Here is an 18,906-nt window from a genome sequence, read left to right as displayed (position 1 = left end):
CGCGTCCCGCCCCCCGCCCGGAGGCCTCCACCTCCCGCTCCAGGAAATGGGTGACAGACACTTCGTCCCAGCTCTTCAAGGTGGTGTGAAATAAAATTCATGTTTTATGGCAAGACAAGAAATTTTTAAACATAAAAATTTTCTCTGCCCTTTGGCCTGCTCTCGCCCCGCTGTGCATCTGTATCTGCATTTACGCGTCGATCAAACCTCCCCATCGGCAGAAACGCCTGCCTAACCACAAAGAGCAGCATTCTCCTGGCATCCACGACAGCTGCTTAAAAGATAGGGTTCCGGGATTTCCGTGGTGGTCCAGTGGGTAAGACTGCGCTCCCGGTGCAGGGGGCTCCCGCTCCATCCGTGGTCAGGGAACTAGATCCCACATGCCTCAACTAAGAGTCCTCATGCCACAACCAAGACCCGGCACAGCCTAAATAAATAAATAAATATTTTTAAATCTTTTTTTTTAAAGATGTTGGGGGTAGGAGTTTATTAATTAATTAATTAATTTTTGCTGTGTTGGGTCTTCGTTTCTGTGCAAGGGCTCATCTCTAGTTGTGGCAAGCTGGGACCACTCTTCATCGCAGTGCACGGGCCTCTCACTATCGCAGCCTCTCTTGTTGCGGAGCACAGGCTCCAGACGCGCGGGCTCGGTAGTTGTGGCTCACTGGCCTAGTTGCTCGGCGGCATGTGGGATCCTCCCAAACCAGGGATCAAACCCGTGTCCCCTGCATTGGCAGGCAGATTCTCAACCACTGCGCCACCAGGGAAGCCCTAAAATCTATTTTTTAAAAAAGATAAGGTTCCTTCCTGATCTTGTAAGGGGCCAGGATGAGCTTAGATCTAGATTGTTTAAACTGTCAATAATATGTCATTTGATGTCCAGCCCTCTGTCTCAAAAACCCTGTATAACTGTGACTTGACTTCTAATGGCAGAACAGTTCTTGGAGCTTTACTGAGATGGTGTTCCTGGGTTATAATCCTCAAATTTGGCTCGAATAAAATTTTCCATTTCTTCCTTAGATCAACTGATTGATTTTTCGTCGACAATGGTATAGGCAGGGGACGGCATTGCCTAGATTTTCCGTAATCACAAAAGTCCTGGTTTAAGTCGAAACCACTCTCTTTTAAACGTTGGTATTTAATTTTCTTTTTTTTTTTTTTTGTAATTTATTTATTTTTCGCTGTGTTGGGTCTTCGTTGCTGCGCGCAGTCTTTTCTCTAGTTGCAGCGAGCGGGGGCTACTCTTCGTTGCAGTGCGCGGGCTTCTCATTGCAGTGGCTTCTCTTTCTGTGGAGCACGGGCTCTAGGCGTGCGGGCTTCAGTAGTTGTGGCACGTGGGCTCAGTAGTTGTGGCTCGCGGGCTCTAGAGCGCAGGCTCAGTAGTTGTGGCGCATGGGCTTAGTTGCTCCATGGCATGTGGGATCTTCCCAGACCAGGGCTCGATCCCATGTCCCCTGCATTGGCAGATGGATTCCTAACCACTGCACCACCAGGGAAGTCCCCTAATTTTCTTTGAAACCCCAGTGGTTGAGGGGGGAAAAACAGAAGAGGGAATCACTGCAAGCAGCAGATGGTTGTACTTCCTTCCACCCATGTTCACAACCGGTGAGGGAGGGAAGCACTGCAATTCTACCCCATTTCACAGAGGATGAAACTGAGGCACAGTGAGACTAGGGGCTGCTCAGTGGAGATGGAGGCGGGAGCTGGAGAAGTCTGTGTCTGTGGGAACCAGTATAATTGCTGCTCTCCAGGGGCGCCTGCTAGGTTTCTCTCCATGACTCGTGTCACTGCCTGATGTCCTCTGTCTTGTACATTTTCACTTGATTTTTGTCTCCACCCCACCTCCACCCCCTGCCCCGCACCAGACACTAAATAAAGGCTGTAGACAAGGGTTTTTTTTTTTTTGCTTTCTTCACTCTTTGGGGCCTAGAACAGTACCTAGACACGTAGGTACTTACTTACAGGGACTGAGGAAGGGCCAGTCCTGAGTGAGACTGGCCCTGAGAGGAAGAATGTTCCACCTGGCAAGGGGCCCACTCCCCCTGGGACAGAGCGGGGAGAAGACAGACACGGCCCCAGAACTCAAGGAGCCAGACAGACAATAAGCAAAGATGCAAATCAGTAAGAGATATGAAGCACAGGAAGAAAATACACAGGATGACAAGGTGGCAAACAAGGTCTGGGAGGAGGACGTCGTGCTCCAGACCCACGCGGTAAGAAGGAGAGAACCGCAGGACAGCTGGGAAACAGCGCTCAGGAGCTGCACCTGCGAAGGCCCCCAGGCGCCACAAGAGGCTGTGTGCCAGCGCAACGGAGAGTGGGCTCCTGTGGCCAGAGTCTGGTGAACAGCGAAGGGCGAGGAGGGGAACGGGAGAGGCCAGGGGCTGCGGGTCCTTGTAAACACACTGCCTTTGATTTGCGGTGAGATGACAGCTGTTGGAAGTTTCTTTTTTCTTGACAGCTTTATGCAGGTGTGATCGACACACGACAAGCTTCGTGTTCAAGTGCACCATCTGATCAGTTTTGACAGTTGCATACACCTGAGAAACTATGACACTGACTAAGATGGTAACCCTATCCTTCCTCTTCCTGAAAGGCTTCCTCCTGCCCCCTTGCCACCCCCCCACCCTGTCCCCACCTCTGTCCCCAGGCAGCCACTGATCGATTCTAGCGTTAGCACCACCACGTTCATCTTTGTTCTCTGGTTTTCCTCTGACAGTCGTGCCGTTGTGTTCCCCAGGGCTGCTGGAAGGAGTGTTAGCTGTATGACAGGTGCTGGAAAGTGGAGGAGTCCCGGGGAGACTCTCAGCTGGCCTTACAAATGGTTCCTGAGGGATGAGAATACAGTCCTCCTCTGAAACTCTCAGAGAAGAAGATAGAAAAGCATACGGAAGCACCCACACCAATGTCCCACGCGTATTAATACTTGAACTCTGCAGTTCCCCAGGAAACGGGATCCTGCTCAGCTTCGCAGTCCTGGTCTGCGGTGGGTGTCGTCACACCAGCCCACTGTGACTTCATTCCCTCCAGTTCTGCCTTGCTCCATCCTTCCTCCACAGCGCCAGTGCCCTGGCCCATCCTCTCCTGGGGAGGACCCCAAACCCTACACCTGTGCTGGCAGCAGCCCCTGCACGTGGTGGCCTCAACATGCGGAGCTTTATTGCACTCGTATGTGTACCCACTCATTTATTATTATCTAAGCAAGTCGCTTTCAAAGAATTTTAAGAGCCTAAGTCTTTTCTTTCGATTGAATCTATACGGAGTTCCGACTCCTAAAATATGAGTGGACGTGTTCTTCGCAGCTGGGGAAGGTGCCCTAGAGAGGGGAAGTGCCCTGCCACATGGAGAGGGGCAGAGTTGACGGTCATCTCCATTCCACACTCACTGCCTCCCTTCTCAAGCTGTCGTTGTCCCCCAGGGGTGGTGGGATCCATGATGACTCGGCTCCGGCATCCTCCATGCAAATTGTGTCCCTGCCCCTGGAGGCTGGGGTCTTGGGCAACTTTGCCTGTCTCCAGGCCTCGGCCCCTTCCCCTGAAGCATCCGCCTCACAAGTGTGCCGGGACGTGTGACCTAGTGGGTGAAGAGCTCAGGGCTGCCTGGCCCCCAGAACAGGCCCAGCTGTGGGGCTGCCGGGGACCCCAGTCTCAGATTTCCAGATTTTGTAACTGAGGAATAATTGCTTAGTATAAACATGTCCCCAAGTGGAATGTTATTTGTTCTTCATCTGAAATTCCAGTGTAACTGGGCGTCCTGTATTTGCTCTGGCAGCCCTGTCCCTGGGGGTGAGGCCATCTCCTGGCCCCTGAGCAGCCCTGCATGCCAGGCTGAGGGCGCAGGGCAAGGGCCGGGAGTGTGCCCAGGTCTAGATGCCCCTGGCCCATCATCCAGGCTGAAAGGGACAGGCGGACCTGAAGGCAAAACAGCCCGTGAGGTAGGCGGCCCCAAAGGCCATCCAACAGTGGTGTCAATACTGGATGGCACTGGGCCCATCAGAGCCCTTCGGGGAGGTTCAGGTGAGACTGGGTAACCCCTGAGCGGGTTTCTCCTGCCCCCTCCTGTCCAGGCATCCCTGCACATGATCTCGCCTCACCAATAATAACAGGCATGTAAGAGCTAACACTTAGGCCTTTTGTTATGGGCCACATGCTGTTCCAGCCACTTTCCACGTGTGTTCCTGTTTTCAGGTGCACAGCGAACTGCTCTGAAATGCGCTGACATAAAGCACAGCCATTCACCTCGCTCAGGGACGCCGTGGGTCAGGACTTCACGCGGAGCCCAGGGCTGGCTTGTCTCTGCTCCACAATGTCTGCGAGGAGTGAGGCTAGGACTGAGGAAAACAGGAGAGAACTAAACGGCCCCTCATAAGAAAGGGAGCCGGGGCTTCCCTGGTGTCGCAGTGGTTGAGAGTCCACCTGCCGATGCAGGGGACACGGGTTCGTGCCCCGGCCCGGGAAGATCCCACATGCCGCGGAGCGGCTGGGCCCGTGAGCCATGGCCGCTGAGCCTGCGCGTCCGGAGCCTGTGCTCCGCCACGGGAGAGGCCACAACAGTGAGAGGCCCGCAAACCGAAAAAAAAAAAAAAAGAAAGAAAGGGAGCCGGAGGCTCAAGGGACAGGGCGGAGGGACCCAGCAGGAGGAGAGGAGGGAGGGCTGGAGGAAGGAGGTGCCAAGCCCCTCCCGCAAGAGAGGAACCCCGGGGAGCAACAGAGGTGTCCTAGGCCATCGTGAGTGCTAAAGCGGGGCTGCAGTCTAGGCAGAGAAGGCAGGGCGGCCCAAGGAGGCCAGCTTCATCTATGTGACCCGAGCCAGGACGAAGTTCTCACAGGTGCAGGTGCTCCGGAGGGAAGTGGATCTGTGGCCACTTGAAGCAAAGTGGAGAGATACACAGCCTGGGCCGGACCCCTGGCTGTGCCACCTGCCAACGGGCAGACACTCACGTCTTTGAGCCTCGTTTGTTGCCTGGAAACCTGGTGGCCTCACTGTAAAGGTTAAACAAGGCACAGCTTTCCACCCCTCAGGAGAGAGCCCGGGAAGACCACGGACCGGGGGGACCCAGCATGAGCACCTGGCTATCGGGAGCTTTGTCAACACCTGGCGGGGAACTCAAGTCTTTGGGGGTCACTGAGCCCCTTGAGAACCTGAGCTGTGGACACCCCTCCCCTGCCCTGCATGGAGGCCGCAGCCCTGTGAAGCTGCCGTGGATGTGGAGTCGGGGCCTTCACAACCCAGAGAGGAGGGCGCAGCGCAGGGCTCAGACCCTCACACACAAACAGTCACGCTCACTGTAACCTGGCCGCCTTGCCTGTGAGGTGGGCGAACACAGCTCTTCAGGGTCAGCCGCGCGACGGGCTTAGAGCTGGCCTGGCCCGGAGCAGGCGCCTGGAAGCATCCGCTCCTGCCAGAGCCCTGGATGCCGGCCCTCTCGGGGCTTCCATTCCCTGGTCCAGATCAGCCCCTTCGGCCTCTCTCTGCCCGGGTATCCACACAGAAGGATGGGATGCAGGGGTGTCCCGGGGGAGCTGGCCTTGATGAGACCCTGGCTTCGAGGGGTGGGGTGTGGGGAGGCCGAGGGCAGAGGGTCTGGGCCTGTCCAGCTCTGCACGGGCTCACCTGGGCCCCGGGCAGGCAGCGCCTCTGGGATTCCACTTCTCTCCCTATACGAGGAGGGGGCGGCCAGGTTTCCCCTTCCAGCGGGACCCTGGGTGCCCTGCGGCCACAGGAAACGACCGCCAGGGGGCGCGTGGGCCAGAACTTCACTCCCGGTCCGGCTGCGCGGGGTGCTGTGCCCACAACTCGCCGACCAGACCCGCCCTTTCCCAGGGCTCAAGCCCCAGCCGTCCAGCACACCACATTTTCCGGGGGAGTCCTCAAGGTCCCCCCTTCCTGACTCCCCTTTGGGTCTCGGCTGCCTGCCTCTAACGTCTAGCACCCGTATAAGCCAGAGGACAACTCTGCGGCACGAGTCACCCTGGAGGGGACTGGGGCTTGTCCCGGGTCGCCTGAGAGCACGCCTGGGCTTCCTGAAGCCATGGCCACCTTCTCCAGCACCACCGCCAGGAGCTCGCCTGCCAGGGGCTGCACCTTGGGACAGCTGCAGGTTCCAAGCACAGGCCCACGTCAGCCCCCACTGGGAGACGATGATGCTCTGTCCTGCCCCCGCCACCAGGCCTCCCTGTCTGCCCCTCCTAACCCCTCTGGCCCCAACTTTCCAGAATAAGAAGAAATCTCCAGCACCAGGCACGGGTATCTGACAGCAATAAATTTATTAAGTATCCCCCCCAAGATATAAACACAAACCAGTAAAAAAAACAAACCAAACCATAAACCATCAGGCCTGGAGCTGATAATAAAGCAGAGAGACAAACGGGCCACGCAAAATGGATTTGACCTATGGCGGAAGACAGCTGAGAAGACACACAGGGCGGGGATGCTGTAAGTACTAAAGGACACACACTTGGGAGCCCTAGGGTGACATGACCGGGCCTGGTGGGGGAAAGGGCCGGGGTGTGTCAGTGGCTACATGGCTCAGGGGACAGACCTCTCGGTCCTGGCCGCGGCCGCGTCCCACCCCTCAGCCGCTTCACTTGGGGCCCTGCGCCTCGGATTCCTCGTCATCATCTTCATACATCTCCCCCTCCTCCTCGGCCGTGGCGTCCTGGTACTGCTGGTACTCGGACACCAGGTCGTTCATGTTGCTCTCGGCCTCGGTGAACTCCATCTCGTCCATGCCCTCGCCCGTGTACCAGTGCAGGAAGGCCTTGCGGCGGAACATGGCCGTGAACTGCTCCGAGATGCGCTTGAACAGCTCCTGGATGGCCGTGCTGTTGCCGATGAAGGTGGAGGACATCTTGAGCCCGCGCGGCGGGATGTCACACACGGCCACCTTCACGTTGTTGGGGATCCACTCGACGAAGTAGCTGCTGTTCTTGCTCTGGATGGCCAGCATCTGCTCGTCCACCTCCTTCATGGACATGCGGCCCCGGAAGACGGTGGCCACGGTCAGGTAGCGCCCGTGGCGGGGGTCGCAGGCCGCCATCATGTTCTTGGCGTCAAACATCTGCTGCGTGAGCTCGGGCACCGTCAGCGCGCGGTACTGCTGGCTGCCGCGGGCGGTGAGCGGGGCGAAGCCGGGCATGAAGAAGTGCAGGCGTGGGAAGGGCACCATGTTCACGGCCAGCTTGCGCAGGTCGGCGTTGAGCTGGCCCGGGAAGCGCAGGGAGGTGGTGACCCCGCTCATGGTGGCCGACACCAGGTGGTTGAGGTCCCCGTAGGTGGGCGTGGCCAGCTTGAGGGTGCGGAAGCAGATGTCGTACAGCGCCTCGTTGTCGATGCAGTAGGTCTCGTCCGTGTTCTCCACCAGCTGGTGGATGGACAGCGTGGCGTTGTAGGGCTCGACCACCGTGTCCGACACCTTGGGCGAGGGCACCACGCTGAAGGTGTTCATGATGCGGTCGGGGTACTCCTCGCGGACCTTGCTGATGAGCAGGGTGCCCATGCCCGAGCCCGTGCCGCCCCCCAGCGAGTGGGTCAGCTGGAAGCCCTGCAGGCAGTCGCAATTCTCACACTCCTTCCGCACCACGTCCAGGACCGAGTCCACCAGCTCGGCACCCTCCGTGTAGTGGCCCTTGGCCCAGTTGTTGCCGGCCCCACTCTGACCTGGGACGGGGGCAGGGGGACACGGACGGGGTCAGACCTCCAGTGCCTGCCTGATGGCAGCCGCGGACGCAGCCCTGTGCCTGTTTACCCTCCATGAAGCGGGGCTGCCCGCACCTTCTCAACCCCTCCCAGCCACACGGTGTGGGGAGTCGATCAGCCCTCCCCTCCAGGCCATCCACCCTCTGGCCGGCTGTGCTGGAAGGGTAAACTGCAACCCCAGCACCCCTCACAGCCCGGGGTCGGGAGAGGCTCACGCCCACGAGTCGGGGTGCTGAGCGCTAGGGGGTGGAAGTGGGCTGTGGCCTTCCTCCTGTCACTGTGTGAGCACCCAGGGCCCTGCCACCAGACTCAAGGGCGTGAGGACAGCTGACCTGACCACAGCAACGTCACGTACTCGTGAGCCGGTATCCTCTGGAGGCACTGCTTCTGCCCCCCGCCCCCGCCCCCACCCCCATCTCTCTAAGGATCCTGTGAGCTCAAGCCTCTGTCGCACACATCGTTCTGCTTGAAATCACAAGTGGTTTCTGCTCCTTGCACAGAACCCTTTCTCTGGGACTCTGTCCCAGGCTGCAGATTGGGGAGATCAGGTCTGCTCTGCAGGGTCACAGGCAGGGCTGACTCTGCCCTTGTTTCTGTTGATCTGGGTTTGCCGGCAGTGGGGTCCACCAGGAGAGGCTGGGGCAGGGGAAACTTACCGAAGATGAAGTTGTCAGGCCTGAAGAGGTGCCCGAAGGCCCCAGACCGGACGCTGTCCATGGTTCCAGGCTCCAGGTCCACCAGGATGGCCCGAGGCACATACTTGTGAGCTGAGGGCAGAGGGGTGGGTTACATGGGTCACAGAAGCTAGGCGCCCCTCCTGCCCCCTACGTCCTGCCCCGGACTGCCAGCCTCGTGCTCTCACCCTAAGAGCTCAGACTCTGGGGTCAGAGAGGCAGGAGCCACGTGTGAAAAGGGAGTCATGGTTGACATCCGGACAGCCAGGACCAAATCCCATGTCTACGTGGGCAGGTTAATATTTTGCCAGTTCACTAAAGACACCATTTCGCACCAGTTGCTGAGTAGCCCCCTGCCCGACCTCTCCAGCTAACCCCTGCTCTGGACCCTCCCATGGGCCTCCTGAAGGGGCCTTTGGGACCCTGCCCAGCCCTGGCCATTCCACCAGACTGTGCTTGTGTCTCATGGCCATTAAACACATTTGAATCTCGCTAGGGTTATTAGGATGCCCTGTCTTTATTCTGTGAGTCTCTGGTCGCACCTGCCAGCCAACCAAAAGGAAGGCAGAGATGCTGGGACCCAGCAGTCAAGGTCCCCCCACCCCACCCCTCGGTCCAGGATGGGGGCTCACAAGAGGCCTCGTTGTAGTAGACGCTGATGCGCTCCAGCTGCAGGTCCGAGTCCCCTACATAATTGCCACTGGGGTCTATCCCGTGCTCGTCGCTGATGACCTCCCAGAACTGCAGGGGGAACGGAGGGGTCAGTAGGTGGTTGTGACCCCCACCAGGCCCCTTCCCTCCCGTAGCCTTGAAGCCCTGGTACGAAATTCGGGGCTTGGACCCAAAGCCTGCACCAGTCCCTTTGAGTGACTTTGAAAAAGAGCCCCTAGCTCTGTCATCTGTAAGAAAATTATCATAATAAATATGCACGTCCATGGAGACCAGAGCCTTCAGCGTGGTTCAGGGCTCAGCTGACACAGACCCGGATCCCCAGACCCAGCTCTGCCCTTGGTGACCAGGGGCCTTGGACAGTCTACTTCTCCATGAGTAATAAACACCCTCTTGGGGTGTTTCGCTTTTAATTCCCTCCTTTCAGATGAGAAAGCTGAAGCACAGAGAAGGTAAGCGCTGGAGACAGGGTCCAGGATACACGTGCCCCTCAGTGTCGAGGCAAAGATGTCCAGTGACAGGGCCTGGCAGCGTCCAGCACGACAGCGGCCTCAGCCAACAGGAACCACAGGGGCCTGAGTGGGGAATGACTTGCCTGGGGTTACCCAGACTGTCCAAGCTGAGATGGCACAGCCCCGGCTTCAAGGGCTCACTCTCCCCACGGCCTCCTGCCCTGCTCACCCTGGGCAGGAACCTACCGCACTTCTCTCAGGACTGGGGCAGGGCAGGACCACCCCTTCCCAGCTGTGTGACCTTGGGCAGGTCCTGAAGGTTCTCTGTGCCTCAGTGGCCTCACCTGTTCAGTGGGCCTGATGATGAAGCCAGGTTGTTGCGAGAATAAAGCAAGTTACTCTGCACAGAGCCTGTGAATGGTGAGTGCCGTGTGGGATTATTAGCACGCAAAGACACCCGCCCTGGGTGAAGGGAAGGCTGCGCAGTGCTCTGTGCTCGCCCCAGGGGCACTTCCAGGCTGTCTCAGAGCACAGCTGCCCATGCAGGCCGGAGATCGTGGTCACACACCGTGTGACTTACCAGTGCCCCTCCCCTTTGCCCCTCAGGGTTGGGGTGACTCAGAAGAACGGGTGTGAAGGCCCCAAGAAGCAAAGGGCCTCTACACATGGGTCATGTGCTCTGGAAAAGACTGCTCAGTGAGAAAAGCAGTTAGAAATCAGTTTTCACGTGCGTATCTATATATAGATGTCTCTGACAGACATTCAAAAATCTGCTCCCGGCAGCCGTGCCTGAGAGTGGTCCGGGACTGGGGGAGGCAGCCGTGCCTGAGAGAGTGGTCCGGGGCTGGGGGAGAGGCTTTGGCACTGCACACCGTTTGGTTCTTTTGGAATTTTTGTCACGGGCACATGTTAACTTCTCAAAAAAAAAAAAGATTAGTTAAAAATAAAAACATTTTTAAACCTGAGAAGTATGAACTGTCATTATTATAAAATGTACAGAAGAATCTTGGCATTTCACCCAGAGAGAGTTATCAGAGGTCAGCTCTCAGCAAGGGCGGGAGCTGGACTTCTTCCTCCTTTGTGTGTTTTTGTCATTGATAAGTTTTCTTCTTTTTTTCTGCATTAAGTGTGCATTACCGCTGGAATTAGAGGTGTCACTGAGGCATTCAGGGCCTGATCAGAGCTTCCTCCCACTGCTGGGTTCTCCATGCCCTCCTCAGGACAGTGTGAGCCGCGGGCCTTGGTTCCCACAGCCCTGGGATACCCCAGACCCCTGGCTTCAGAGATACCCACAGCCCCTGTAGAGAAGGGATGAGCTTGAGATGGCAAGTGTGGGAGGGGGAGAGAGTGACTCAGCCACCGAGCCACCAACACGTCTATGGAAAGTTCTCTGGACCGCTCTATGACATGCATAGGCTTCCAGGAGGCAGCAGACCAGAGTGAGTGCAGACCCCAGCACTGGCCAGTGTGTGCCAGTGACTCCACCTCTCAGGACCTCCGTTTTCTCATCTGTAAAGTGGACATAATACGATACCCACTTCAAGTGGTCAACTCAAGGCCTGACACATAAAAGCAGTCAGCAAATGTTGGCCTCACAAAATTAAAAGGCCTTAGATGTTATTTAAATTTGTAAAGTCATATTCACTGATAAATAAAATAAAAGATACTTGAAAAAAAATCAATATACTTTGGAATATTGTGTTGCAATAAGAGATCACCACTGGTATGAGCAGATCTCCAAGGCACACCCTTAGGGGAAAAGGCACATTGCAATGACATACAGAGTAAAAGCAAGAATCTCACAGCAGATGCTATATTTTTTACACATAGGTGCTTATGCACGGAAGATGGACTAGAATAGTGGAAAATAACTTGTCCTGCCTGAAGAGAGGGACGGAGAGGGGCGAGGTGCTTACATGGGCACTTTAGCCTTATCTGCAATGTTTCAACTTTTTAGAAGGAGAATACGTTAATAATTGCTTTTGTAGTTAAAACAAATACGAATTGTGATTTAAAATAATAAAACTTAGAATATATTATATATACAGATCATATAACATTTAATAAATAACAAAATACTATTTTATAAATTAAAGAATATTATGATCATCACTACAGATAAGAAAACTGCCACGTGGCGCGCGGACCCCAGGGTCCAGGCCAGGGCTCCTATTTCAGACCCCACGGTTTTGTCTCGAGCTGGGGGCGCGCGCCGCGGCGCTGTCCGTGGTACTGACCTTTGCGGCGCCTATGCTCGTGGGCGGGGGAGGTGGCGGGGCGCGCGCAGGAGCCCAGGCAAGAGGGGTGCAGTGGCTCCCGGGAGGGAGGGCTGGCCGACTGGGGGGGCGTTAAGCTGGACCCAACTGGGAGGGGCGGGGGTGGGGGTGGAGTGCGGAAACCAGGAAATTCCTCTTCCCGTTGGTTGTCAGGGCCAAGCCCCGCCCTTCCGAGGCCCCGCCCAGCGGCCGAGAGGCTGGGCGCAGACAAAGGCTCCAGGACGGCCCTGCCCCCTAGGGGCGGAGGGTGGGGTCCTCAGACTCCTCGCCCCACTGTGGGAGCTGGGTTCTCCCTGCCCATCCTGATGTGTCCACACAGGCCTAGATTCAAACTCCTGCTCTGTTCATCCCAGGCGTTTTTTTTATCCTTGGGGAAGGGCGACACCCAATCCCACCGCAGCCTCGAGAGGTGCAGCGCCCAACACGTAGTGGTCATCGTCACGAGTCATAAATGCTGTCATGTCACCTCTCAGGAGAGCCCTGCTCTCTCCTGGCCCCTATCGCCCTGACCTCCCTCCATAACTTCCACTCCCATTCCCACCCGCAGCCAGGCCCTCTCCCGAGCGGGCGGCCCGCCCCCAAGCAGGGGAAGCAGCCCCTCTTGCCCACCCCAGTCAGCTACTGCTTGCTGGTGATGGGCGAGAAAAGTTTGCTCTCCCTCCACCAGGAGGTCACAACCAGTACGGAAGCTGGAAACAAAAATGGCCAAGGAACGCATGCCTGTCCACAGGGCAGGTGCTGGGTGCCGGGGCAGGCAAATCCCCACACACGCTGTGAGCGCGTCCAGTTTGGTTCTGGAGATTTTTCCAGGGCTGGGAGGCCGGAAGGAAACCACTAGACTGCTTCCACTGGTCACTGCAAAGGGCAGCGGTTGAAAAGGAAGAAACGATCCCCCTCCCCCCCAAATCCACCACTCTCTCTTTTGCATTGTTAAAAAGGATCAGATATTAGTTTTAAAAACAAACAAGAGTTAAGGAAATTAAGCCAAAATGAATAAAAAGTAATGAGCAAACCCAAGGGCCACTGCACTTGAAGCAGGAAAAAAATCTCTGCGGAGGCCACTGTCCAGCACTCGGGCCGCTGCCTCTGCCCTGCCCCCCACCCATGGGGGCTGCAGCTGGGCATGAACCTGCGTTTGCCTGATCAGTGCCGGTCCAGCCATAGAAGGAAACCCCGTGACAGGATCACCACTCCCCCAGGCTCATGGTGGGACTCAGGCTGCCCTGCTTCCCTTCAGTGACCCCTGACTCTCGGAGGAGCAGATGCTCAGGGCAGGCCTGGCCCCTGTGACCACATTAATGAGCCCATGGCCCCTTCTGCCCGTCCAGGGCAGCTGTCAGTGACAGCCCCCAGAGCCCTGATTTAATTTGAGGCCTTGGTCCCCCAGGCCTCCCCTCCCCCAGCCCCTTCCTCAGGCAGGCACAGCTGTCTCCTCGGTGATTAGGGTGTCTCCCCACTACGCCCTCCCCCCCATGTGAGGCGCCTCCACCCTACAGCCCAAGTTGCAATTTACATGTCAGCCACGTGGCTGCCCCAGCCCTGTTGTAATTAGCTTTTTGTTCTTGCCCGGTTTCCATGGCAACAGCCTCCAGAGGAAGCCTTTCCTGGCCCCTTCCCCTCCAGGACCTGTCTCCTCCCACTGCCTCCTTGGGGAACCAGCTCGACACCAGCCCTCGCTGGGTCCCTGGCCTTGGTGCTGACAAAGCCACCCGCCCGCCCCCCCCCATACTGTTCTGAGGAGAGCACAGGGGGCAGCAGGCCGCACCCACTCAGCCTGAGCCCTGCGCCGGGCATCTGCAGAGACGGAGAGCCGGAGGGTGGAGAGGCTCTGTCTCCACTTGCTGTGTGACCTTGGGCAAGGGACAGCTTCGCTGGACTTAGGGATGGGACACCTGCCTCCTGGGTTCGGCTGGGGATGACGCCATCCCCTTCCCGCCTCAGTTCCAACATCTGTGAGGTGGGCTAACAATGGAGGGGAGGGGCCTAGTGGTGAAGTAGCTCTCGACCCCACCCGCCCACCCCGGCTTTGTTCCCACGTCCGACCCCGAGACTCGCGGTCCCTACGTGGGTTTGATCCAACCCTGTGGCGAGGGGCCAGGGGTTGCCCAGGCAGGGCTACGCTGAGGGAGAGTCCAGTCCTCAACCAAGGTCATCCCGAGTCCGGGCCCAATTCCTCCCCCAACAAAGGAAAAGGGTGCGGCCAGGAAGCTGAGGGTGGTCACAGCTAGGCGGGGGCATGGGGCGGCTCTGGACTCTTGGAGGGTACCAAGTTACTGGCGTGCCGGGGGGGGGGATCATTATGGCTTTGGGGCGAGCCCCACCCAAACCTGCCCACCCCACCCATCTCGCCTAAGGCTGCATTGTGACCCCAGAGAAGAGGGCCACGCCCAGCCAGCGCCCCCCCGCCTCCCCGCACCTGCAGCGGCGGGTGGATGGAGTTTAGCGGCTGACCTGGGCTGTGCTCCCGCAGGCCCGAGGTGAGCCCGGTAGGGGCAGCGGAAAGGCGGGGGTGGGAATGGCAGAGGGGACGACCCGGCGTCCCGGCAGCCCGCAGCGAGGGCAAGCCCATCCTTTTCTTCTAGGCTTCGCAGTGGCGAGTGAGGCTCGGGGTGCGGCTCTGCGCGTACCGCCTCCCTGCTTCCCTCCCCCCGGGGACCGGCTCGAGGAGGGGGCGGGGGACGCGGGATGCGCGCCGGGTGCGGAGCCCGGCGCAGGGGGGCGGCGCGCGGCCTCACCTTGGCCCCGATCTGGTTGCCGCACTGGCCGGCCTGGATGTGCACGATCTCCCTCATGCTCGGTGCGTGTGGCGGGCGGCTGCGGGACGCAGGCGGACGCGCTGGGGCCGGGGCTGGCTGCGGAGGATCTGCCGCCCCCGCCGCCCGCTCTTATAGGCTGGGCCCCGCCCGCCGCGCCTGGCCTGGCGTCATCGCGCGCGGCCAATCCGGGGACGCCGCCGCAGAATGCGGCAGGGCTGCAGCATCAGCACCGCGCATCCCCGCTCCACCGCGCGCTGCAGCGCCTCCTCCCGCCGCCCCAGGGGTCTGGGGACCGCGCACCCGAAAGGAGGGGCTGGCGAGCTCCAGGGAGGACAATAGAAGCCCCCTTGGCCCTCGGCCCCCGGCCCGGCTGCCGCCTCTATCCCACCCCAGCGGCAGCCTCGCCCCTCGGCTTTGCGAGGAGGGTCTTTCTTGTCCACACCTGTGTAGGGACCAACCCCATTTCCCACCCCGAAAGGCCAACATGGGCGCCTCCCAGCTCCCTGTCTTGTGTCGCGAAGGGGCGGACCAGGTACTCTGAGCTTTGCCGGGTCCCTTAATGGTGGGGTAGCCAGGAAAAGGCCGCAGCAGGCACCGACTTCTCTCCAGAAGAAAGAAATCATGGGGCAGGGCTCCCAAACAAACGTCTGAGTCAGAAGGGCTGTGAGTGCAGGAGGGGGGCGGTGGGTTGCTATGGCAGCTCTGAGTTTCACTGTTCTTCTCTGCACGGGGGGATGCCACCTGCCCCTTCTTCCCCAGGGGGCTGCCATGAGATTCCAAATGGACCTAGCAGGGGGGGCTGCTCTGTACCCCTGCCAGGCACAGCACCTGGCATGTAGCTGCTGCTCAGTGAACATCGGTGTCAGGAATTGTCAGAAGGACACAAACAAGCCAGGCACAGAACTGACTGGGGGTGGGGTGGGGGGAGGTGGTGGTTTCTGTCTGACTCACTCTCCCTGATGTCACCTGTACCCCTGGGGTCTTGGTCCAAGTGAGGCCAAGGAAATTCGGTGGGCTAGGGGAGCTATGTAGGGAGATGGTGTGCGCATAAGAGAGAGAAGGGAGGTGGTGAAGTGGACGCGCAGTTCAGAGGCTGGACGACCCACTGGCCTAGCAGTCTGCTGGGGTCAGACGTTAGAGTGAAACCGCCTATCATCAAGTCCTCCTGATATTTCAGTAACAAAATCCTCAGGAAGGGTCTCAGCCACACCGTGCGGACCTGTTCCTGTGTGTGCGCTCACACGGCTTGTGTGGTGTAGCTGTGTGCGCGCCCCTCTCTTTCTCCTCTTGCAGCTTCCCCAGTTTGGCAAGTCTAGAAATGGGCCTTTTGTTCTCGAGAGACGCCCTCCCTCACAACACGTCCATGATGTGGCTTTCTGTGGTTGGCTTCCAGCCGCCTGGGGCCCCTCCCTGTCCCCATTCAGGGGGTCCTGGGGAGCATTTGGCTCTTCCCTGGAGCTGGCCGCGCCTCCCTGATGAGCAAAGGAAGAAGCTTTGCATCCAGTTGACCAGGACCCATCACCAGCCCTGCCGCCCCGCAGGGTGGCATCGGGCCAGGCCAGCTCCCCGTCCATCCCCAGAGGGCTCTGGTGCCCGGCTCGAGGCTGACTCATCATCCCGTCTCCCAGCAAAAGCCGGCCCTGCTGGGAACCAGCTCCCAGCCCCGAGGTCAGCAGTCAGGGCTGGAGCTGCCAGTGGTGGGCGGGCAGGAACTGGCCGGGACAGGGCTCGGGTGGCTGGCCAGGGGGCGGCAGGGGCTGCAGGCATTACTAGACCTGCCTTGGAGTTGGCTGATACCGTTACTGTTCCTCCACTGAGCCTGTACCAGGAAGGGGGTCGAATGTATGCTGTGTCTGCGGAGGAAGCAGGTGGGAACTCAGCCCAGGGCTGCAGCAGAGGACCCAAGGGCTCCCAGCATCAGTCAGCACGGTCCGCCGCAGAGACCCACTCCCCTGGGGCTTGGACACCCCTGTAGCCCCTGGACAGCCTCACAGCCTTCTGGGCGGCCTTGCCTCACACCCCCCAGGGCTGGTGGAGCCCTGACCCTCCTCCCAGAAGGGCAGCACTTGGACGAGAGCAGACCCCAGCCTCCAGGCCACCCTGCCGCTGGACGAGGCAGGGATACGGACGAGGGGCTGCAGGACTGGGCCGAGAGAGGGCCGTGTTCTGGCCAGGGTCACACATGGGTCACTGTGGTCCTGCTTCTGCTGCATTTGGACAGCGCTGGGGTCTTGTCACCATGGTGGTGGCTGGGGGCAGGGGAGCTGCTGCCCTTACTCCAGTTGCTCTGGGCGGGGGTTTGCACCCCAGAGAAAGCAAAGGCACAGGATCGGGTGGGTGTGGTCAGGTTCCCGCGCTCTCCCCGCCCACAGGCGGGGCTGTGGTTTCCTCACCTGGGCAGCCCAGCCACGGTTGCTGGCTGGTTCCTGGGACTTCCTTCCTTCCTTCCCCCCTCAGCCCCGCCCCCACTCCTCCACCTCAAGCTTCAAGCAGCTTCTGGAAGGAGGCAAGACAGATGGCAAGGAGGCTGCACCAAGCATAGAATTTATTACCAGACTGCTTCCTGGCCCCAGGAGCCTGGGTACTGGTCCCCAGTTCAGGCCGATGGCCCCTGCTTCACCCAGAGCAGGTGTTGGCCGGCACTGTCTGCCGGGGGGCGTGCGGTGTCGACAGATGGGCTGAGCCCTGGCCCTCGGTCACCACCGAGCCTTAGAAGAGAGAAGCCCCACCCTCCCACTGTGGTTCCACGCCTTCCTCCTTGCTGGTCACAAAGTCCTTGGAGCAGCACTGCCGACAGCTTTTGCCACCACACTGCACATCCCAGTGGACGGGGGTGGGGGGGGGGGCGGTCCCAGAGTGGGTGCGGCGGGTCTCTGCACGAGGGGGGGACTCGAGAGACGTGGGCCGTGCCCTGCAGTCTCCCCAGCCTCATCCATCCCCCACAGCTCCTCCTGGAGCTTCGTGCCATTCCCCTCCCGGGCCCCAGAGGGTCTGTGCATCCACACCTTCAGAGATGGCCTAGCCCGTCCTCTCTGCCAAGGGACCGCCCCAGCCACCCAGGGCTTGGGCCGCACGACAGCACCTCCTCCCTCTGCCCAGCAGCTCACCAGGAGCCCTGCAGCACCTCTTGAAGCGTCTTCCGGAGCTCCTGGCTGCGGAAGGCGTAGATGAGAGGGTCCACGATGGCGTTGCAGATGATGAGGGTGAGGAAGAGTTTGAAGTTCTTGAAGATGCAGCCACAGGTGGGGTGTTGAGGGCAGAGGACGATGAGCGAGAGGTGGAGGAAGAAGGGGCCCCAGCAGAGGAAGAAGGGGCCCAGCAGGATGGTGAGGGTGGCTGCGCCCTTGAGGCCGAAGCCCTGCTGGGTGGAGCGCTGCCTCTTGTGGAGCCGGGCAATGCCCCGGGCGTGCTGACACGCCCGGGCCAGCATGTGGACATACAGCACCGCCATGAGCACCAGCATGGCTACGAAGAAGCTCACGAGACAGAGCAGGACGGCCGTGTGGTTGTAGTAGGCGATGAAGAGGGTGCTGGCGAGGATGCTGGCCACCCAGATGGCCGCGATGGCCCGCCACGCCCTGGGCAATGTCACGAGGCTGTGGTACCGCAGGGCGTAGAAGATGGAGATGTAGCGGTCCACGGCGATGGCGCCCAGGAAGCAGAGGCTGGACACCATGGAGCTGCAGATAAGCACATCAATGACGTCCAGCTGCTGCACCACGGCGGCCCGAGGGGCCAGGGCGCCGGCCTCCAGCAGCAGCATGACGGCCGTCTCCAGCACGTTGCTGACGCTCACAAGCAGGTCGGACACGGCCAGGCAGCAGATGAAGTAGTACATGGGCGAGTGCAGGTTGCGGTTCTTGATGATGGCGGCCACCACCAGCACGTTCTCCACGAGACTCACCAGCCCCAAGCTGAGGAACAGCCCTTCGGGAACGGACACCTCCAGGCACTGGGGCCCCGTCTGGTTGGTGGCCAGCCCGAGGCGGGGGGTGGCTGGGGACGTGGAGTTCAGGGGACTCAGCAGCTGCCTCTGGGGGCCGAGCACAGGCATCGTCCTGCCAGGGAGCAGGAAGGGGTCCTTGCTCTCAGGGTCCCGCCCAGCTCATGGCTCCACCGGGAGGCCCCTCACACTCCGTCCTCCGGGGCTGGACAAATGTCGGCCCAGGCACGGCCCCGGGCCTCTCCACCAGTCGTCACTTCCCAGCCAGGACCCCAAGCTCCCAGTTGCCAGCCCTAAGGGCTCAGTGTCTCTGTCCTGGTCCTCAGTCCACCTCCCCTCTTCCCTGGAGGCGCGGTCGCCCAGATCCGGACATTTCTAGGCCTCTTGCTACCTTCGGTCCTATGAGACCGCCTGCCTTCCTCAGGACCTTAAAAGTCT

General features: G+C 59.4%; 1 protein-coding gene across 1 annotated transcript; it reads right to left on the bottom strand.

Moving 5' to 3' along the window:
• Window positions 1-6,244: 6,244 nt before the first annotated feature.
• LOC116744780 lies at window positions 6,245-18,727 on the bottom strand. The gene is made up of 7 exons (XM_032614850.1): window positions 17,633-18,727; window positions 15,062-15,186; window positions 14,719-14,967; window positions 14,505-14,632; window positions 9,005-9,113; window positions 8,355-8,465; window positions 6,245-7,659 (listed from the first exon to the last, which is right to left on the bottom strand). Exons 1-7 carry the CDS (start codon window positions 18,577-18,579, stop codon window positions 6,584-6,586), a joined length of 2,745 nt encoding a protein of 914 aa, XP_032470741.1. The 5' UTR covers window positions 18,580-18,727; the 3' UTR covers window positions 6,245-6,583.
• Window positions 18,728-18,906: the final 179 nt, after the last annotated feature.

The sequence above is a fragment of the Phocoena sinus genome, chromosome 19 (genome assembly GCF_008692025.1).
Source record: "Phocoena sinus isolate mPhoSin1 chromosome 19, mPhoSin1.pri, whole genome shotgun sequence".
In the NCBI taxonomy this organism is placed as follows: Eukaryota; Metazoa; Chordata; class Mammalia; order Artiodactyla; family Phocoenidae; genus Phocoena; species Phocoena sinus.
The sequence above is the reverse complement of the archived record's forward strand: the minus strand, read 5'-3'. Positions and strand labels throughout refer to the sequence as shown.